This window comes from Polyergus mexicanus, unplaced genomic scaffold (genome assembly GCF_030449975.1).
Source record: "Polyergus mexicanus isolate NDT 795.1 unplaced genomic scaffold, iyPolMexi1.0 SCAF_10, whole genome shotgun sequence".
NCBI classification, from domain to species: Eukaryota; Metazoa; Arthropoda; class Insecta; order Hymenoptera; family Formicidae; genus Polyergus; species Polyergus mexicanus.
The window spans coordinates 82,607-103,296 of record NW_027223330.1 but is presented as its reverse complement, the minus strand read 5'-3'; the positions used below and the strand labels follow the sequence as shown (position 1 = coordinate 103,296).

The window sequence follows — 20,690 nt, the reverse complement described above, 5'->3', positions numbered from 1 at the left end:
ATTTCAAGAATAAAAATTCAAGAGAGTCGATGCGACGCGTCGCCATAGTATGATTATTTCAATTTCAATTTCAATTTTATGTCACATTTTTAGATTATGTTTATGTGAACTTTTAAACGACAAGAGATATAATATATATCGCTTTAGCTCGTGATTGCAATATGCATAACGTTGATTTTATTTCCTTCTTTCATAGACATATATGAAATCAAAAAATTTTTTGTCAACTTTTTGTGGCATCGTAAAATTGCGACATAAATAGAAATATACAACTTACCAGCAATCTTCGATCTATTTTTTATAGAATTCATTATTGTCAACATATATATATATATATATACACATAGCAAACAAATAACATATAGTTTACATTATCTACGCGTAGACGTAGCATATAGACTATTATATTTTACATGTGAAATCTCTGAATAAAATTTACTCGATAGTTGATTAACTCTCAGGATTATGGACATTAAAATTTCTAACGATATATAATAATTTATGTCACGTATACTATAGATTTTCAGTACTGGCAGTGAATATTGGAACGCAGCCTATATGTATATGGTCGTACTCTCTCTTCCTCTCATTTCTCCGTCTTCCTCATTGCCGGTTTTCATAAAAACGGCAGCAGCCAATCAGAAACCACCTATTCATCGAACCTAGCGCTCCCTCTAGTGCTGAACCGTATCGTGACAAACATCAAACATCTGACCTGCGTGCACTTGTGTAGATATATGTCAATATTTGTGTAAGAGACAGTGCGAAACGTACAATTTGGCAGTGTTTCGTTAAAAAACCATAATTTACAATGTCCGACGAATCTGAGTACGATGTAGAACCAGAGGAGTTTGATATTTACAAGAAAAAGCATCAATTATTGGTAGAACGATGTGATATTTTGCAGCAGGTTAAGTCTCTCTTTCTCTCTCTCTCTCTCTCTTTCTCAACTATCTTTTCAAGTTATATATATTTTTTTCAACTATAGGAGAATGAGAGATTGGTCTATAGAATCCAGATGGTAAGGAAGCTTCTTCGACGTACAAGGAAAGAAAAAAAGTTAGTTTTTCACAAATTTCTACAAATTTCTACAAATCTTCGCCACTCATGATATTAATCGTAGATTTTTGATCGATCGATTGAATAAACATGGAGATCGTTGGCGCGAGGCACCAATGGGTGTACTAGAAGAAAACAGTGTATTTGAAACGACTCCAAAATCGGAGAAAGGAGGGAAAGGTGCCTTTCACAATGCTAAAGATGAGAAACCTAGAAAAGGAACAAAGAGAAAAGGTGCAAAAGCTGATCCAAATGCGCCAAAGAGACCCGCTAATCCTTTCTTCCAGTTTTGCCAAGAGCAGAGACCACGTGTAATGGAACGCCTAGCTGGAGAACCAGAACCTAGTAAACAAGAGCTTACCAGACAACTCGCGACCACTTGGAAATCTCTCAGCTCCGAAGATAAGAAAGTAAGATCGAATATTACGCGTTACATAAATATTGAACATGTTTTTATAATCATTCTGGATAACGAATACATATGGAATATATTGCCTTGCCTCAGGTATATTACGACATGTATGAAAGATCCAAGGAAAAATATGTCGCTGAAATGCAAATATATAACAAAAAGACTGAAGACGCGTCGTGTCAAATGTCATTAAATATATCATAATAAATATATAAACAACTTTCTCTTGTGGAAGATAATTATATTAATATAAATTATAATGATAGTTATATATACAGGGTGATTACCCGAAATTGGATGAACAATTGATAAGTCCTTTAGAAATTTTAACGTTAAAATTCGGGACACATCCTATACGTTAATTGTATTAATTATATATAAATAAGTATCTTTCACATGATATTAATAATTTATATAACCGCAGTTTTATATATAAATAATAATGATTAATTACATTTTGATTGTTTATACGTTAGGTTTATATTAATATATACACAAATGTGTCAATATAAATCAAATCTACTATTACATGCTGTTAATGTAATGTATATATATATATATATATATATATATATATATATATATATATATATATGTGTGTGTGTGTGTGTGTGTATGTATGTATATGTATGTATATGTGTATATGTATGTGTATGTATATTTAATGTATATACTGTTACAAAACCATAAGTTTTTTTTATAAAATTTAAACTGTATAAATAAGAAAATTGTGAAGATGGAAGATAAAAATAAGCTAGAGGTAATAGAAAAAAATTCAAATATTTATTTTAATACACTACACTATAATTGTACATAATAAAATTTAAAAATTTGTTTGGATATTTTATCTTACACATTTTTTACATCTGTTACATTATACATTCCACATTTTAAAATATATTAATTAAATGTATATACTCAATGAGAGTAAAAAGATATTTCAGTATTGTTCAAAGTTTTTTAAGCTTTGAAGCTATCCTTTTCGCGTCTTAAATAAAACATTGTCTGAATAGGATCATTTTGTTGGACATGTTTCATAACAGTCGGTTCATGCACTCTCATAAATGGATTTGTCAGTTTTTCATCTTTAATGGTGCTAGGTAGAGTCGGAAGATTATTAGCACGTTGAGTGCGCGACCAATTTAATTTTTCTTGAATTGCTTTATTTTCGGGTTCCACGTGTAAACCAAACTTGAGATTGTTAGATGTGTATTCGTGCCCGCAGTAAACTTTCTATGGAAATATAAAAATGATTTGTCTCAGAAATGATGAATTCCACAGTTCGAGAGTCAAATAATTTACCGTTTCTTCAGGTAAGGAGCCCAAGATTTCAATAAGTGCTTTGTACATTTGATCAGCGCTACCCTCGAAAAATCTCCCGCAACCCCCAGCGAAAAGTGTATCTCCTGCAAATTTATCTTTTCTTTATATTTGATACGTGGATATTTTTTCGTCTTTATCATCATATGTCTAGTTTTACTTAACCTGTAAACACAGATGGGAGATGTTCTTCCCCTGTAACATAGTAGCAGATGTGTCCACGCGTATGGCAAGGTGTCGCTAGACATTTGACCGATAAATTGCCAATATTGAATGTATCATTGTGCGTAACTTTGTGATCAATGGCTTCTATCCTGTCGTCTCCACCATATATGGAAAGATTGGTAAAGCTTTTCGATAATCTTGCATTTCCACCGGCATGATCCCAATGATGATGGGTAGTTAAAACTTTTCTTAGTTTGATATTATTTTGTTGAACAGCTTTAGCTACAGCTTCCGGATCGACAGGATCCACAACAGCAGCTTCCCGTGTCGCTTCGTCAATAATCTTATAAAAAGGAATATGTGTTAAAAGTTTCAATTATTTCATATAAGTTTACGATGAATTGTGTCGAATATTTATATTGCATGAATATGGCTATCTTGCTGTAAACATAAAAAAGAACCAACAATTTCTATATCAAGTTTTAAAAAATTGTATAAATGTTATTTCAAATAGATACGATAGATACCAAATACATGTAATTATCTTGAAGCGCCGGTAATATTTGAACTTTCATATTGGAATGATCTACTGTTGCACTAAGGCTATGAGATCCACGAAATCCGTTGGAAGAAATGCTCTTTGCTGGGGAAAAAAAAAAAAAAGTTTAAAAAAGTAGATATAATTTACACATATATACCCAACTGAATATAATCTGTATGCTAAATGTCAATCGCAAAAAACACGGAAAAATATTAAAATTAATAAGAATTTGAAAAATTGAAGATCAATAATGAGACAATTACAACTTCATCATCTTTTATCCGCAATAATGTAACAACGCTAGCTTTAGAGCTTTATATAAAATCCTAATAAGACAGGCGAATATATAAAACAGATACCCCTAAAATATATAGACGTGAGTTTGTTCTCGAGCCATGTTGGACATGCACGAGGTGCAGCTTGACGGAACATGGTGATGAAAGAGTTTAAAATTGCTTGACACTTTGCACCTCATTTATCTTGCGCGCACAAAGTATCGTCGCTTCTCTCTACTCTCTACTCGCCTGATAATAAATCAAAGATAGATGCCGAATTGATAAAAAAAAAAAAAAAAAAAAAAAACAATCGTACCGATTACGACTGATGATCCATCCAATATCCAATTCAATGATTGGATACTGCACTCTACTACACTGGATATCGAAAACACTTTTCCAAACATACATATATGCACTCATCATCCATTTATATATATATACGAACGAATCATTCAATATCTATAATAGGCTAGCTAGATAGACTTCCAAAATTGTATAAATTTTCCTCAAAGAGTACGTTTTGGAACGTAGCCCCAGCTCCCAGCATCATCACTCGACACCCAGAGACCCGATGTCGATCACATGTTGATCAGCATCTACCGGCGCGGATATCATCTCGTGTATATAATCGGATACGATTACATCTGACAGATTACGATATGTTTGGATGATTTATGTAGAAGCGAGGTACATGTTTTAATGTTTCAACATCTAATAAGGGAATTTGATTAAAATGTCTGTTAATGACGGGAAGGATGTGGTTATGATAGACGACGAATATCAAGGTTGGTTGAATGAAATAAAAAATTAGTTTTTTTTTTTAATTTCTTTATTTTTCATCTTTACATTATTATTGTATTAGACTCAACATATTGTATACGAAGAAAAGTTATGCGTGTGTAATTAGTCTAATGTGATGAGACACGTAAAGTATTTTGTTTTTAATCTCATCTCTCCTCTCTCCTCGATACATAGTAAGAAAGACTTACCGTAATGAATTTATATTAGACACTGTTATTTTGTAGAGGTTTATGAGGTTTATGAGGTCTTTCTTTAATTCTTCATCAAGAAGATCATTAACATTACATTATATTTTCATAATTATTTTTATTGTTTTTCTTCAAAATTTTAGTCACTGAAAACGACGAAATAGCTGCCATTGATTACGAGCTACAACAAATAGAAAGCGAACTGCAGAAACTTGAGGATCGTAAAAAGATATTAACTCAGCGTAAGGAAAAGTTACACGATAACGTTCTTTTGAAGAAAAGCTTTTCCTTGTCTAAGAAAAATTGGGACAATGAGGAATTTGATTGGTCCTCGAGACTCAAGAAAACTTTAAAGGACGTTTTCAAGATTGAAAAGTTGCGAGAGTTACAATTACCAACTATAAATGCAATTATGTCCAAAGAAGATGTTATATTAATTATGCCTACAGGTGGTGGTAAAAGTTTATGTTATCAATTGCCGGCTGTGATCAGCAAAGGTACAACTATAGTAGTATCGCCATTAGTGGCTTTGATGGAGGATCAATTGCACGGATTGCACAAATTTAATGTAAAAGCTACCATGTTGTGCGCAAAGGCAGACAAAGAAAGCGTCAAGACGACCATGAATGCGCTTGTGGATAAAAACTCTGATCTAAAACTCGTCTACGTAACGCCAGAATACATGGCAAAGTCGAATCGTTTTATGAACAAGCTGCAGAAAGCGTACGAGTTGGGACGTCTGGAACGTTTCGCCATAGATGAGGTACATTGTTGCAGTCAATGGGGTCACGATTTCAGACCGGATTACAAGTTTCTAGGTGTGCTGAAATCCATGTTCCCGGGCATACCGATTCTAGGCCTCACTGCCACGGCTCCGGCTAAGATCATCGTAGACGTACAAAAGATGCTGGATATTAGCGGTTGCCTGGTCCTACGCGCTTCGTTCAACAGGCCCAATTTATATTACGAGGTTCGTCGCAAACCGGCGGCTAAGGAAACGTGCCTCGCGATGATAGAAAATCTCTTGAATAATCGATTCGCTGGCAAATCGGGCATAATTTATACCACCACGATTAAGGAGGCCGAGCAATTGACCACGGATTTAAGGAACAGAAATTTTAAAGTCGGATGCTACCACGCGATGCTCGAGGCGGAGTACAGATCGGAAGTTTACGCCAAATGGATTTCGGGAAAGTATCAAGCGGTAATCGCGACCATCGCTTTTGGATTGGGCATCGACAAGCCGGATGTGCGATTCGTCATACATCATTGCGTTTCCAAGTCGATGGAGAACTTTTATCAGGAAAGCGGTAGAGCGGGCAGAGACGGCAAGAGATCAACATGTATCGTGCTCTACAGATTGGCAGACATATTCAAATTGAGTACTATGGTATTTCAAGATAAAGTCGGACTGCAAAACTTGTATAAAGTGTTGACGTACTGTCTGGATCAAACATCCTGTAGACGAAGCTTAATAGCGACTCATTTCGAGGAAATTTGGAACGCGAGCGATTGCGTCGAAATGTGCGATCATTGTAGGAAGTCGATTACTGCAAAAGAGGTAGACGTAGGGAAATATTGCAGACAGCTGTATCAAATTATGACAAAGGCTGTGCAAAGCGAAACACGATTGACCGCTCTGAAGCTTGTGGACGCCTGGTATGGCAAGGGTGCCTCATCGTTGAGAGTATCTAACGTGCCCGTGCCAAATTTTGCAAGAGAAACCGCGGAGGCTATCGTAGGACATTTGCTAACGAACGGTTATTTGCAAGAGGACTTTCATTTCTCGGCATATTCTACGATATCGTATCTTAAACGCGGTCCTAAATCGGGACTAGCTATCAACAACGATCACAAGATATTCTTCAATTACGAACTGTACCGATGAACGACGGTAAAGTATGATAATTAAACAATAAAAATACAATTGATGAAACAGATATTTGCAATATATTACAGATATATTTTTCTCTTTCTTTTTCTATTCTTCAAAGTGCTAGTGCAAAAAATATCGTCTCACTCAGTTATTATTATAATTTAATTAATTGATACTTAATTGTTAACGCTTGTATCGCCATAAAATTTGAACCGATGATCGCAGATCTTCAAGATTTACATTATCGCTTCGCGCGTGAAAACGCTATAACGTATCATAGCTTCGGATAAAAGGCAAATTACGCACAATTATGTGAAAAGCTGAAGATGATCGATCGAGAGTAGAGGAACGCGAAGCGCGTGATGAAGGTACAAGAGAGGGTGGTATAATCGATAAAAACGGCCTACGAAATGGCGAAATGTCAGCGAGTCTGATAGTAGGAGAGGCTGTATAGTATAGGTAGATGGGTAGATAGGTAGAGCGACTTTCGCGATTAGATGGAAATATTGATCTAGGATAAGAAGAGTGTCTCCGTGTATACGCTTGGTGCCGTGTCGCCTCGCCTCGCCTCGCCTCGCCCCGCCTCGCCCCGCCTGACCTGGCCTCACCTCGCCTCGCGTCGCCTCGCCTCGCGTCGCGTTGTCGCGAGTTGTGTCATTGCGTAACCGGTCATCGGGTATCGTGTCAAAGACATCGGACCACCGGATTTCTCGAGAGCAAAGTACGTGTCGCGTATGCGCGCGACACCGCTGATATTTTATTGCAGGATTTTGTCCAAATCGAGGTGCGTGGTGCGTGCTCGCGTGGCGCGGAGAAAGCGCGATCGCTCGTCGCTCGGGCAGCGATTACGTCGGCGATTCAGAAGAAACAAAATCAAATTGATCATTGTGTCACCTATACCTCCTATCTCTTACTCTACCAGATCGTCTCGAATCTTGGCTTATCGCAAAGATTGTCGCGTTTCGGCAATGTCGACTGACCCGCTGAAAAGAACTAGAGTCCCCCAAATCATCCACCCTCTTCGGTGAAGGACGGGGAGGAGTCTCCCCCAAAGTGGGACTCTCGACTACGCAGGACCTGCGTTATCTCCGAAACGGAAACTGACTGTACGGATAACGCGTTATCGCATTAACGCTTTGTATGTAACGAGGCTAATTAACAGCGATAACGTTCCGTAATCTGCGTGGGACTCGCGCGGATCCACCCTCCCTCAATACCTTCTCGCACCGATTATGCTTGCCCTTCGTTCCCATTCTCCTCCGGCGGTCGGGCTCGATTCGCGATCCCATCGGTGCGAATCCCGCTTCCAGCATTTCGTAGTAGACGAGGAGTCGGGGTCCGGGTCGAGTTTGGAGGAAACAAGGAACCGTCTTGCGGTCCAAAGACGGTAAACAGATGAATTTCCGTGCCAACGAGTGCTTAGATTTGTCAGTTTAGAGTGATCCAAGCATCGTCATCGTCTTGTCTCCTTTTGTCTCAAGACTATATATCATGTTTCATCGAAGGAAGACACCGTGAGTGATCAGGAGACGAATATGCCTCTGCCAAATATTCTGCGGAAAGCGAGCAGCTATATCCTCGGCGATTGCGGCCAGGATAATCGACGTGTCATTTACCAGGACGGCGAGGCGTTATTCTGTAAGAATAACGTCTGCGTGCACCCACCGACGTTGATGAGGCAGCACGCCGACGTGGTGCACCATCCCGGGTACATGACCATAACGTGCAAGCTGAACAAGAACTCGAACCTACCGACCCTGCATCTCAGCTGGATACCCAATAGTACGTTGCGCAAGCATCCGACTGCGCTGGAGAACCTGAGCGCCAGGAACGCCGCCGCACCGCACCATCATCGGGACGACGATCCGACCGTTTTGCCTCGTTCCCAGATACCCGCGCAGGCACATGGCGCAGACGCGAGCTCGAGACACGTGCTCGAGAACGAGATTGAGAATGAGAATGAGAATGAGAACGACAACGGGAACGGGAACGGGAAGCTGGACGTGTGCTTGGAGGCGAAGGAACCCGTTAATTGCGGCGACTGCGAGCGCGTCTGTTCCGGTTCCGGCTACGACTTTCCACGTCGTTCAGGCAACGAGTCTGAGAAGAATGCCGACGAAAGAATCGAGAATCGTTCGACTCCGGATTCCGCGGAATCGAGGAAGAACGAGAGAAATGGGGATTCGAAAGAGCGGAATTTTAACGAGAGCGATGTCAGGAGCGTCGACGAGGAGCCGCGCCTCTCGTTTCGCGATGACGCGATGAGTGTCAAGAGTCGTAGTTTGTCGTTAACTTCCACCTGCAGCTTATCAATCTCGATATCTGCTGACGGTAGGTGGAAAAAAGAAGATATTCAAGTCGTTACGATTCGACTCGTCGGATAATTGTCAGTTTTTTTCCTCAATTAATAATACGATGACGTTGTTTATATAGCTGAGGAGATGCCGACGTGGATGAGGTCCCCGGAACTCTTGGCTCTTCAACACAATCTTGCCTTTCCCGACAGCGCGACCGCCTCGCCCGTGACATTGCGCAGAGCGCATCGATGCAGAAGATTCTCGGTGGATCTCGGCGAGATGCGATCCTTGCGGCTCTTCTTTGCCGATCCTGCTTGCACCTGCGGCCAGTTGGTAGTGGCGAGCAGGGAGAGCCAATACAAGATCTTGCACTTTCATCACGGCGGCTTGGATCGGCTAGCCGCCACCCTACATCAATGGCATCAATTGCTTTACCCACGCTTGAGCGCGGACACGGAGGAGACTCTGCCATACAGGTCAGGCATAATTGTCTGGAATATAAATCGTTCGAGTTCGTTCGCGTATCGCAATATATCACAATGAATATTCACAATGAATATTTTGCACAGACACTTTATGGTATGCAGACCGGAGGTAAGTCGAGACGAATTGCATCCCGAGGAGGGTCAAGTGCCAATGATCACATCACTAGCTTGGAAAGACTTGTTGAACGAACGTGGCCAGATGGAGGATGATCTCGCTCTTCGCAAAGGAATATTTTTCGGAGGCTTGGAGCCGGCGTTACGAAAAATCGTTTGGCCCTTTCTGCTGCACTGCTATTCCTATCAGAGCACGTACGAGGATAGAGAGCAGATCGATGCCATTAGACGGCAAGAGTACGAGGAGATACAGAGACGTAGATTGAGCATGAATCCGGAACAGGCCGAGCGTTTCTGGCGAAACGTGGTGTGCATAGTGGAGAAGGATGTCGTTCGGACGGACAGAGGTAATCCGTATTACGCCGGCGAGGGTAATCCCAATATTGAAGTAATGAAGTAAGTTATTTCAACGCGTCGATACTCGTCGACCTTTGTCTCTTCGCAAATATTATCACCATTGCCTATTATTAATCATTCCCATCTGTTTTGTCCTGCTCTGTAGGAATATTTTACTCAACTACGCGGTATACAATTGCCGCTTGGGTTATACCCAAGGTATGTCTGATCTCTTAGCTCCGTTACTAGCCGAGCTTAACTCTGAAATCGAGGCCTTTTGGTGCTTCGCGGGTCTGATGCAAAGATCGGTGGCTGTGTGCACTCCGACCGACAAGGACATGGACAGAAATCTGTGCTATCTACGGGAGCTAGTGAGAATAATGGTACCGGATTTTTACGCGCATCTTCAAAATCACACGGATGCTTTAGAGCTTTTGTTTTGTCATCGTTGGATACTTTTGTAAGTACAATTATCGTAATGACACAGTTTTTAACATATATAAAATTATCTTTATCGTATCTTCACCCCTCCTCCCTGCCTCCCTCCCTCTCTCGTTTCTCCCCCCTCTTCTCCATTACAGATGCTTGAAAAGAGAATTTCCAACCGAGATAGCTCTTGTCATGTGGGAGGCCTGCTGGGTCAATTATTTAACGGATCATTTCCACTTGTTTCTCTGTCTTGCTATAATGTGCGTTTACGCGGACGATGTGATTGCCCAGGATCTGCGAACGGACGAAATGTTATTGCATTTCAGTTCACTGGCCATGTACATGGACGGGAACGTTATACTTAGAAAGGCACGAGGCCTACTTTATCATTTCCGTCAACTTGTCCGCTTGCCTTGCACGTTAGCCGGTCTCTGCCGGCAATGCGGTCCGGGGATGTGGGACAGCACGCACGATCCGGTGATAGAGTGCGTAGATCACGAAAACACGCATTGTCCCTATTTAAATAATTACGAGTAAGTTAATAATTTTTATAGGAAGAGATGAGATAAGAAGAGAGAAGAGTATCAGTATTATTTAACATATAAATTAACTCATTTCGTCGAGTTATTAAATTATAAGTCCTTGTTCTCTCTATACACACGATCTTTCTTTATACATGCCAGACCTTCGATTCGTAGCATAAGTTTTCTACAAACTAGAAATATTGTACCATATCTAGCTAATTACACACTAGGTTTTTACATGCAAATTACAATTACTCAATTGCCACGCGCGTCTGTGTTCTTGTACAAAGCTGCTTAAGCACCTTTCGAATTTTGACAAAGAGAAATAATTATATACAATATTACACCGTACATCGTACATCAGTCCGAATTTAATGCCGAAGCACAAAAGACATATCTCGAAATATCAATCTCCGAATGAAATTCACGCACCGACGATTGAAATAAGCTTAAGAAGTTTCAACAAAGTTGTACGCGAATACAGAGATTCGCGATATAATAGATAGATCTGCAGTTTTCGTAGCGTTAAAGACGATGAGTGAGAAAGATAAACTAGTACAAGCGTCCGAGTGCCACTAACTGGGAATAGAGAGAGATATCCGTCGTGTGATCGTGTTCCGTAGGCACCAATCTAGTAGAGAATTCGTCCGCGGAAAACCAAAGAGAGAAATCAAATGTCGTATATATATAGTACGAAAAAGTGGCTATTTATTATTATAAATATACATCCGAATTTTGTGCGGATGTGTATAAATTAACAGTGTCTATTCACTCCAAAGTGTTCACGTACGTTCATATATATATATATATATATATATATATATATATGACATTCTCATACACCGGTATTTTTCGCGTATGTAGAGCGTCGAACCTTCGTTTTAAGCTTGAAGCGTGAATTCTCGCTTCAATTATTGATATAATTAAACATAATTGTTTGCTAATTACACAGTGCTGCACACAGATGTTGTATATTTATTCTTACTTTATATCAGAAGTCAGTTTAAAAACAAAAAAGATTATTAGAATAAGCTAATCTTCCTCACCGAATAATTGTAAAGTAATAAATATTTTAACTTATTTTTTTTATGCTTTTATATTATTATGATACGTTATCACGAAGCTGATTATTCAAGATCTTACAAATACTGTGCCTATATGCAAAAATGGCGATTGTAACACATTCCACGCTAATCTATGTAATCAGGAATCATATAAAATTTTATCGAAAATAGCTTTTATCGCTTTTATCGTGCTATCTTCTATCGTTGGAATCTTGAAGAGAAATCTCTATCTGTGTTAAAATCTGCCTCGTGCAGAGATCTCTATTCGAAATAAATATAAGTCAGAAATATATATGTGTGTACATATACCGATTTGAATAAATCGGCAAGAGGCTTGTATAATCAATTGTTTATTATTATCCATATCAATTGCTTTTGAAGTATGTATATATATATATATATATATATATATATATATATATATATATATATATATATATATACTCGCAACATATTCTTCATTGTACACTATACTGGCATGGCACAGGTACACTGGTGTGATGGACATGCTGCGAATAATTTTTTGGCAGTTTTATACACATCTTATACAAAAATACAATCTCGAAAAGAACGTAACATCATACTTTTGCTATTGCTACTATTATTACCTATCGCTAACATTACTTTATTATAAATACAGAAAATATAGAGAAATAATTTTATTTTATAAAAAAATACAAATACAATATAATGAATTGTTAGAATTTCCTTATAATAACGAAATTACGCTTTTGTGTCCCGGGACAATTCTACAAAAGTAAAGTATACACATATAAAGAGAAGGAGCAAACTCTTTTTCTCTACATTTTTCTGCACATTACATTCCTATATTAAACTTATCCAATATTTAAGTTGTACGACTTGTGCTAGGGTATTGTCGGTTCGCCATACGTACATGTGAATATATACTGCCACAAATGACGATCAATGTCTTAAATTACAAAATTTCATACAGATTTCAAATTTCATCAAACATATCGGCAATTATTCTTAGTCTATCTTTGATTTATCACTTTAGTCACCATCCATTCAATTTGTATCGAGTACCTATACAATATCGATTAAAACCGTTGAATGATTCTGCGCAAACATCTATATTTCTACTATCGATACATTGTGCGAAATGTATCATTCGTAATACGTGATCAACACTTTTGTCGACACTTATCTGCATCTTCTTAGCAATCGAGCTTACAACATAAGCTCTATTTTCTTTCGATTCTGTATAATGTAAATGTAATATTAATTTTGTTATTGACTAATTCAGGAGGTGGATTGTAAATGTATTTGCATAAAATTGACCGATACTAAAACCATACACGCAATCGCCCATACTACGACAAAAACCAACCAATACCTGCCCGAGAAAGGACTTGCGAATTTGTTAACGACGCCAAGACCGATGATCTTATTAGTCTTTTGCCTGGCATAATAAACCAAGAATGTAGGTATTAAATATTGAATCCCTGCTCCAGCATATGATCCCGTAATACCAACTAATTTCGACAGATCTTTGGTGCTCATCGCGATAAGATATGGCGGTATTACTGCTAAAATAGGGAAGACGAATTGCCCAAGACATAAATTGTAAGCCTTAGCCTCATTTAAAAAGAGCGACTGCAAATTATTTCGAAGGGTAATCGCTATAATAGGAAAACTGGTACTCAAAGTAAATACTGGAAAGAGCGCTAAAAAATATTCTATAAGAAGAATAAAAATATTGTTACTCTTGGAACAATCACCCGAGCCTCGTGGTCCAAAATCCAAAGTATAAAGATCATCCAAATGCTCAAAGGCAAAGATACCTGTCATCGCTAATAATAAATAAAAGAAAGCTATTAACGTGTAATCGAGAGCTAGAAATCGATTCAGCTTAGACTTATTCGCTATCGGTGAAACCAGCGCTGGTAACGAATGATGACACATGAAGGAATAAACGCAAGCGCCGAAAAGACTGGGAACTCCTAAAATAGTGACGTATCTCTTTATATAATTAGCGATTATGTATTTATTAATCAATGAAAACCTGTAGATTAATGATTATCATAATTTCTCAACTTACCGGCTAAATTCGCGATAGGTGGATCGCCCCGAGGACCGTGTACGATAAGATTTTTCAAAGCATAGACGATCATTACAGTGAAAGCAAGCCAGCGCATTACCGAGGTCAGTAGCTGAAGATACTTAGTTTTCTGAACATTAAAAAACACGAACGGCCCCAATGATAGTACGAACGTTGTCTGAAAATGGAAACAGCGCAATAGTTATTATCGCGCAGCTTTATAATTATGGCAAAAATTGATTAATCCACTGACATTTTTTCAAATCGGTGACATACCAGAAATATTCTATACGCATCGAATCGATTTATCACAAAATCCTCCCAGCAAGGTTCAGTATCCGGTATCGTGTCGTTGCACGTAAGGTTTTTTGGCAGATAAGTGCAGGCAACGTCTGCCAATGACTTTGCGACCGCTGCCCCGTAAATGCTTAAATCTCCGTATAGATAAATGGCGAAACATATATAGAACAGGATAGTGCCAAATCTGTTGAAAAAGATGGATGCCATCTGACCCATCTCTATTTTATCACGAATCACGTAATATCTATAAGACATATCCGAATGTTCTGGACTAGTCGAAGGAGGTGCTACCAGCGGAGTATCCTCTGAATCCGAATTGGAATTTGATGGGCCGGATTCACCTATTGTTTGTAAAACCTGAAAAAAATGTTCACATCTCGATCCAAATATTTGTTAGAAAATTAATTTTCTAACAACGGCAATTAATAACAATTTTATATTAAATTTTATTTTATATTTATGTAAGACTATACAATATGTGTGCGTGTACCCTATGCCCCTGATCCGTTATCTTTACTATCTATCTCTCTAAAGTATCCGCAAAATGCTCGACTGTCGTTTGTGGAAAATAAGATAAATTCAGAGACGCTTACACGTTTCCGATGCTGAATATGCCTCCATGTGACTATAGCGTTAGCTGACGCCATCGTTTCTATGACAAATGTAACTGTAATGAAACTGTAGAAAGAAAACTCAATGAGATGTAATATATATATATATATATATATATAAACTTGGAGCATATCTTTCAGAGAATTTGTGACAAGATTTTTCTTACATACCTGATGAAAGCTAATATTAAAATTACACTTAATCCTAACGCCCATCCTGCACGACTGAATACCACGGGTAAAGTCAGGGCGCCTGTTCCAACGATGAGATTGAAAATGTACGTGAATCCGACCTATAGCATACATGAATTTGTCCAATGTTTTTGTTTACGGACTTAGGTTATGATTCGTGCCATCAATACAGTAATCAGATTCAAACTCCGACGTTTCCTTACCCACGTTGTATATTGATCGCTGCTGACATTCTGCTCGGACATTTCGCAGTCGAGTCAGCGTTAAACTCCAAGACTCGGAGAGGATATGTCTAAATCTAAACGGACGTCGCGTCTCGTTGTAACGGTCACATATGTGCCTCTACCTCTGTGACCTATAACCCGTCCGCTGTCTGCCCTCTGCCACTAGCTACCGTCAGTCACCGACTATCGACCGTATGTAAATTGATTCTTGACGAATATCCATGCGCGATACGATCAAGATCGTCAATTGGAGATACGTAATCCCAGAGAATAATGATAAACTTTCACCTATATATCTTTTTACATGATTTGAACATTTTAATTTTAATTTGTCATTGACTTTTCGCAAATACAGATGACCAATTGTCAAGTGATATCGCGGAAAAAAATACAGAATAAATAATGTCGCGACATGGCTAGAATGGCCAATCGTTCTAGGCCTGATTTTCTCATTAAATTATTATCGATAATATTATTGATAATTGAATTTCTCATTGACCGCGATTTGAACTCTTTCGATTTTCGAGAGACGAAGTTCCCCTGCTGTCCCGCCATCTAAATCCAAGAGCTAAAGGGAAAGGTCGATCCCTATGAAATTTTATTTCATTTTACCGCTTTTTAATTTTATCATTTTTTTTCTTTTTTTTACAATTATGAAAAATGTTCCTTAACTTTACTCGTTTTTAACTCGTTCGATTTTTTTCTCGGTAAGGTACTACTCTCGCTCTAGATTTTTTTCAATAGAAAGGTTTATAATTTTTTACCAGGCTTCCCAATAAAAAAATCTCCATTTTTGAATAATTATATTCATATTACTAGTAATTAATATCCAATATTATAAAGGCTTACATTATATCGTAAAAACAATATTTAAAAAAATAAGATACAAATATAGATTGAAAAGGTTTTTAAATGGACAGGGATACTGGGACGATTGCGATTTCAAGGAACTCGACAAATCTTACAGGTCATACTTTTCAGACTTTTATTTTATAATCCCATAAGTCTAAAGTAGTCTTTAGGATGTGTACGTGAATGATCTTGCGCAAATACAATGGGAATAAATTATAATACTTTGGCTACGCTTACGGGGGCGGGGAAAAGGAGTGGGGGGGGGGGGGGGGGTGTCGAAACCGTGGCGGTGTCTTTCCATTTTTCCATATATTTGAGCGAACGTTCGTAGGAGACATTTCCAGATCTGCGGTTTACCCCATCGTGTAAAAAAAAAAAAAGAAGAAAAAAGACAGAAAAAGCCATCTTTTTCCCTCAACGATAGACAAATAATTAAAAAAGGAAATAAACAGAAGATAAGAAGTCGGAGGCTTATCTCTCTGCGCGCGGAATGACGTACAACGTATTTGTGTATTAGCTTCGACGCAAGCGTCTCTTAAAAATACCGCACTTTAATCGGAATGCATTGGACCGACGTTGATTGCCACACGTCCTCGATCGTCTCCTTCCGCGAAAAGAACAATCGACGATCTTTGTCGCAAACGGAAAGCTCGGAGTTTAATAACTTCAGAGTTTTCTTCTTGCTTAAATCGTCGAAGAAAAAATGGCAATCGAAGCGTACAGCGGAGCGACGAGTTTAACGAAAAGGAAGCGTTTTACTCGCGTTGAGAGAAGGACGTCTCGCGAGGAATGTTTGGCTAAATGCTACCGTGTAATAGACGCAAGTTATTCGAATATATAATACAAAGGACTCGATTATAAGACGACAAGGTAGAAAAAGGTATTTAGAAATCGGGGCACATGTTTAAGATCATTATATTGAATAGATGAGAAACGATGAAAAGAATGATCGCGTTTAAACTAGCAAGAACGGAACCCCGCCGGTTTATTTTGGATCGCCGCCGAGACCGAAGAACACGCGTCGCGAAGAGGAGATATCGAAAGCTCCTCTCTCCTCCACTCGTTTAATCGTTAACACGTCTATCTTAAACACGTACATCCGAATTGAAAGAAGCTACCTTCGCCCCGGAGAAACCAAAGGGCAATCGTCGCGGAAGTTGATGTTACGTCCGCCTGCGTAACGAGACAGAAGCCCCTCTCTCTCTTCCTCTCTCTCTCTCTCTCTCTCTCTCTCAAGTTCAAGGATCGGGGAATGATAATACGCGATGGAGAAGGCGCGCTTAGAAGCACTTCCTGTGGACGATGGAGGGTCCGGATTCGTCGTATTCCTGCTTCGAGATCCACATCTGTTGGAAGGTAGAAAGCGACGCGAGAATCGATCCACCGATCCATACGGAGTATTTCCTCTCGGGCGGAGCAATGATCTTGATCTTCATGGTAGACGGGGCTAAGGCAGTGATCTCCTTCTGCATCCTGTCGGCTATCCCAGGATACATGGTGGTACCACCGGATAGAACGGTGTTGGCGTACAGATCCTTACGAATATCGACGTCGCACTTCATGATGGAGTTGTACGTAGTCTCGTGAATGCCGCAAGCTTCCATACCCAAGAACGAGGGTTGGAAGAGAGCCTCCGGGCAACGGAATCGCTCGTTACCGATAGTGATGACTTGACCGTCGGGAAGTTCGTAGCTCTTCTCCAAGCTGGAGGAAGAGGCCGCTGTAGCCATCTCCTGTTCAAAGTCCAACGCGACGTAACAGAGCTTCTCCTTGATGTCGCGGACGATTTCTCGCTCGGCCGTAGTCGTGAAGGAGTATCCTCTCTCCGTAAGAATCTTCATGAGATAATCGGTCAAGTCGCGACCGGCTAAATCCAAGCGGAGGATAGCGTGCGGAAGGGCGTATCCTTCGTAAATCGGTACAGTGTGGGAAACGCCATCACCAGAATCCAGTACGATACCAGTGGTACGACCGGAAGCGTACAGCGACAACACGGCTTGGATCGCGACGTACATGGCTGGGGTATTGAATGTCTCGAACATAATTTGAGTCATCTTCTCGCGATTGGCTTTAGGATTCAAGGGGGCCTCGGTAAGAAGGACCGGATGCTCCTCCGGAGCTACTCGCAATTCATTGTAGAACGTGTGATGCCAGATCTTCTCCATGTCATCCCAGTTGGTAACGATACCGTGCTCGATTGGGTATTTCAACGTTAAGATACCTCTCTTCGATTGAGCCTCGTCACCGACATAGGAGTCCTTCTGTCCCATACCGACCATGACACCCTGATGGCGTGGCCTGCCGACGATCGACGGAAAGACGGCGCGAGGAGCGTCATCCCCGGCGAAACCGGCCTTGCACATGCCGGATCCATTGTCGACTACGAGCGCGGCAACTTCCTCGTCGCACATGTTTGCTCTCTTGATTTATCTACAAAAGATAACGTTAACATTATTAGCGTAACAAGAAGAGAGTATATTAATCGTTTCGTCGTTAACGAAATATATGCTTTTTAGACTTATTTTATCCCTTAATCCTTCTTTGCCCACGTCAAAGAATCTTTACACGTAAATAAGAACAGCGATTCAATTGCGACATAACAATTATAATTCCACAGATATCATTTATCGGAGATGGGAAGGGGGGGGGGGGGGGAAGAAAAAAAAAGAGAGAAATTCGTTTGTCGGAACACATTAGCGAACGTAAATTAAAAATCCCATTCGAGAACTGGTAACCCCCGGTGTGCCCGCTTTCCAAACACACTCTCAAGATGGCGTCGAAAGGACACGCGACACACAAAGTAGCAAGAATCGAACGTTTCGATCGCAAAAAGTCGCCGAGACTACTCAGGGTACGAATAAAAACGGGAAATGCACGCATTTTTTTTTATCAAGAATAAAAAAAAAGTGCACCGAAGGACAAGCTCGAGAAAAAAGCGGGCGTGAGAAAGCAACCTTATCATCCTTAATTATCGAAACCGCACCCTGCTGCTCTGCCCTGCCCCGCCCCACCCTTCCACGCGCCGATGACGACGACAGACACGCTCTCTCTCTCTCTCTCTCTCTCAGGCGTGGAAATTCTTGGAAATTCGACGAAAAAATTTTGCAAATTTAGACGAGAATCGTCGCGATATAACGGCATCGTATGAACGTATCTCGATAACACGTTCTCAATTTCTAACCGTTACATCCACACATCTCCACTTTAAAGCGCTCGATGCGCTTTTGAAATACCCAGCACACCCACCAACCACTTTGTCGCTCGCACCACGATACTACCATTTATACATTCGATATTTATCGACGTGCACTATTCTCTCTTTAAACGGCAATCCTAGAAATCTTACGGATTACGGATAATCACTCGACGACTTGAACTTACATTTCGAGTATTATGGAGGAAAAAAAAAAAGTGAAGTTATACACAAGTTGTAAGCGCAGCGACACTGCTCAATCGCCGCACAATCCGCCGATCTCTAGCGCCGAACACAGAGTGTAGCCGACAATCGGCCAGCGGTGTATTTAATATGAACAGACGCGTTGTTCCTAGATTCCCCACTACGCGACGCTCGGCCAATAAGGGTGGAGACACCCTCGACCAATCCCGGCTTTCTTTACCATATATGGAAGTACTCTGACACGGAGAGAGGTTCTCCGTTCCCTCTTCTCCCTTTACCCCCCCCCCCCCCCCCCCCGATACGCCCGTCCGGCGAGGAGTGACGAGGAGCCGGTTGGATCCCACGACACCCGGTGGTGTGCGCGCGTATGTGTGAATGCACTCGCTAAATTGAACTCTACGAGAGTCTTACAATCGAATCGATTATAAAGTTCGATATCTATGAAATATCTATTTTCAGGTGAATATCTCGCCAATTTACAAAGAACCGCTCTTACGATCTTACGCCCGGGACGGAATTCTCAGCGATTCCATTTGTCTCCTGAGATTTTTTTTTTTTTTTATAACGCGGCGAATCGCGATCTCGCGTTTACCTACGATTACGCCCGTCCGCCGAAAAGCAGAAGCGCGTGTCCGCTATCGTAGGTTAGTAAAGCGGACTACGCGTCGTCTATTAATAAACGGCAACCACCTGTCCCAGACATGGGATATATACGTACGTCCGCGACCACTTGACGGCAACCTGTTTCGTTCAAAGTTATTTGAAATTCGAGAAGCGCAGGAGAAGAGATAAACGACACTACCCCGCTCGCGTTGCTACGCACTCGGAGCAACGCCCTGCCATGGCGACCACCGATTACCGGCCAGATAGCGAGAAAATTTCACGCGAGTCCGTCGCTCTTTCGTCCGGAGAGCGGGGCCAAAAATTCGCCGACGTGTGACAGACGATCGAGGGTATCCGCCGTCGATGCTACTACTTACTTACTTGCTTACTTACCTGTCTCTTTCGACGCGCAGTTAAACGTGATCGAAATTCTCGATCGGAGAACGAATCTCGATGGAGCGGCAACGGAGAACGAACAACAAGTGAACTAGCACCGCGAACGTGGAGCCGATGCGAGCGAGATCGTAGCCGTATGACAACCGTAAGCCGGTATCGCGCCG

At 40.4% G+C, this 20,690-nt stretch overlaps 5 protein-coding genes across 12 annotated transcripts; 3 read left to right on the top strand and 2 right to left on the bottom strand.

The window, feature by feature from the left end:
• Positions 1 to 477: 477 nt before the first annotated feature.
• LOC138937373 (uncharacterized) lies at positions 478 to 2,004 on the top strand. The gene is made up of 4 exons (XM_070303584.1): positions 478 to 910; positions 989 to 1,059; positions 1,124 to 1,469; positions 1,565 to 2,004. Exons 1-4 carry the CDS (start codon positions 812 to 814, stop codon positions 1,673 to 1,675), a joined length of 627 nt encoding a protein of 208 aa, XP_070159685.1. The 5' UTR covers positions 478 to 811; the 3' UTR covers positions 1,676 to 2,004.
• Positions 2,005 to 2,269: 265 nt separating this feature from the next.
• Positions 2,270 to 15,546, bottom strand: LOC138937367 (hydroxyacylglutathione hydrolase, mitochondrial). Of its 6 annotated transcripts, none has more exons than XM_070303568.1 (9): positions 15,258 to 15,532; positions 15,034 to 15,155; positions 14,800 to 14,929; positions 14,228 to 14,608; positions 13,952 to 14,129; positions 3,484 to 3,599; positions 2,957 to 3,299; positions 2,774 to 2,877; positions 2,270 to 2,704 (listed from the first exon to the last, which is right to left on the bottom strand). In XM_070303568.1, exons 1-9 carry the CDS (start codon positions 15,297 to 15,299, stop codon positions 2,432 to 2,434), a joined length of 1,689 nt encoding a protein of 562 aa, XP_070159669.1. In that variant the 5' UTR covers positions 15,300 to 15,532; the 3' UTR covers positions 2,270 to 2,431. The 6 variants fall into 6 exon arrangements, with proteins under 6 accessions (XP_070159669.1, XP_070159670.1, XP_070159667.1 ...); XM_070303569.1 differs by having other exon boundaries at positions 2,271 to 2,704; positions 14,845 to 14,929; positions 15,258 to 15,530; XM_070303570.1 differs by lacking the exons at positions 2,270 to 2,704; positions 2,774 to 2,877; positions 2,957 to 3,299; positions 3,484 to 3,599 and adding an exon at positions 12,305 to 13,853 and having other exon boundaries at positions 15,258 to 15,546.
• On the top strand, positions 4,200 to 6,710 carry LOC138937366 (ATP-dependent DNA helicase Q1). The gene is made up of 2 exons (XM_070303563.1): positions 4,200 to 4,560; positions 4,908 to 6,710. The coding sequence occupies exons 1-2, from the start codon at positions 4,509 to 4,511 to the stop codon at positions 6,650 to 6,652; spliced, it is 1,797 nt and encodes a 598-aa protein (XP_070159664.1). The 5' UTR covers positions 4,200 to 4,508; the 3' UTR covers positions 6,653 to 6,710.
• Positions 6,865 to 11,631, top strand: Tbc1d16 (TBC1 domain family member 16). 2 transcript variants are annotated; one of them, XM_070303560.1, is made up of 6 exons: positions 6,865 to 8,971; positions 9,074 to 9,413; positions 9,507 to 9,932; positions 10,039 to 10,332; positions 10,454 to 10,786; positions 10,856 to 11,631. In XM_070303560.1, the coding sequence occupies exons 1-6, from the start codon at positions 8,176 to 8,178 to the stop codon at positions 10,863 to 10,865; spliced, it is 2,199 nt and encodes a 732-aa protein (XP_070159661.1). In that variant the 5' UTR covers positions 6,865 to 8,175; the 3' UTR covers positions 10,866 to 11,631. The 2 variants fall into 2 exon arrangements, with proteins under 2 accessions (XP_070159661.1, XP_070159660.1); XM_070303559.1 differs by having other exon boundaries at positions 6,868 to 8,971; positions 10,454 to 11,631.
• A 703-nt stretch (positions 15,547 to 16,249) lies between the features above and the next one.
• On the bottom strand, positions 16,250 to 20,669 carry LOC138937369 (actin related protein 1). 2 transcript variants are annotated; one of them, XM_070303573.1, is made up of 2 exons: positions 20,524 to 20,669; positions 16,250 to 18,560 (listed from the first exon to the last, which is right to left on the bottom strand). In XM_070303573.1, the coding sequence occupies exon 2, from the start codon at positions 18,539 to 18,541 to the stop codon at positions 17,411 to 17,413; it is 1,131 nt and encodes a 376-aa protein (XP_070159674.1). In that variant the 5' UTR covers positions 18,542 to 18,560; positions 20,524 to 20,669; the 3' UTR covers positions 16,250 to 17,410. The 2 variants fall into 2 exon arrangements, with proteins under 2 accessions (XP_070159674.1, XP_070159675.1); XM_070303574.1 differs by lacking the exon at positions 20,524 to 20,669 and adding an exon at positions 19,512 to 19,631.
• Between the last annotated feature and the right edge of the window lie 21 nt (positions 20,670 to 20,690).

Coding starts and splice junctions, on each gene's coding strand:
- LOC138937366 (XM_070303563.1), top strand. CDS start 4,509: ATGTCTGTTAATGACGGGAAGGATGTGGTTATGATAGACGACGAATAT. Junction 4,561..4,907: donor GATAGACGACGAATATCAAG/GTTGGTTGAATG, acceptor TCAAAATTTTAG/TCACTGAAAACGACGAAATA.
- Tbc1d16 (XM_070303559.1), top strand. CDS start 8,176: ATGCCTCTGCCAAATATTCTGCGGAAAGCGAGCAGCTATATCCTCGGC. Junction 9,933..10,038: donor CCCAATATTGAAGTAATGAA/GTAAGTTATTTC, acceptor CCTGCTCTGTAG/GAATATTTTACTCAACTACG. Junction 10,333..10,453: donor TGTCATCGTTGGATACTTTT/GTAAGTACAATT, acceptor TCTCCATTACAG/ATGCTTGAAAAGAGAATTTC.
- LOC138937369 (XM_070303573.1), bottom strand. CDS start 18,541: ATGTGCGACGAGGAAGTTGCCGCGCTCGTAGTCGACAATGGATCCGGC.
- LOC138937367 (XM_070303568.1), bottom strand. CDS start 15,299: ATGTCCGAGCAGAATGTCAGCAGCGATCAATATACAACGTGG. Junction 3,300..3,483: donor AAGATAATTACATGTATTTG/GTATCTATCGTA, acceptor CCTTTTTATAAG/ATTATTGACGAAGCGACACG. Junction 2,878..2,956: donor TCTCCCATCTGTGTTTACAG/GTTAAGTAAAAC, acceptor ATAAATTTGCAG/GAGATACACTTTTCGCTGGG.
- LOC138937373 (XM_070303584.1), top strand. CDS start 812: ATGTCCGACGAATCTGAGTACGATGTAGAACCAGAGGAGTTTGATATT. Junction 1,060..1,123: donor CGTACAAGGAAAGAAAAAAA/GTTAGTTTTTCA, acceptor TATTAATCGTAG/ATTTTTGATCGATCGATTGA. Junction 1,470..1,564: donor TCAGCTCCGAAGATAAGAAA/GTAAGATCGAAT, acceptor GCCTTGCCTCAG/GTATATTACGACATGTATGA.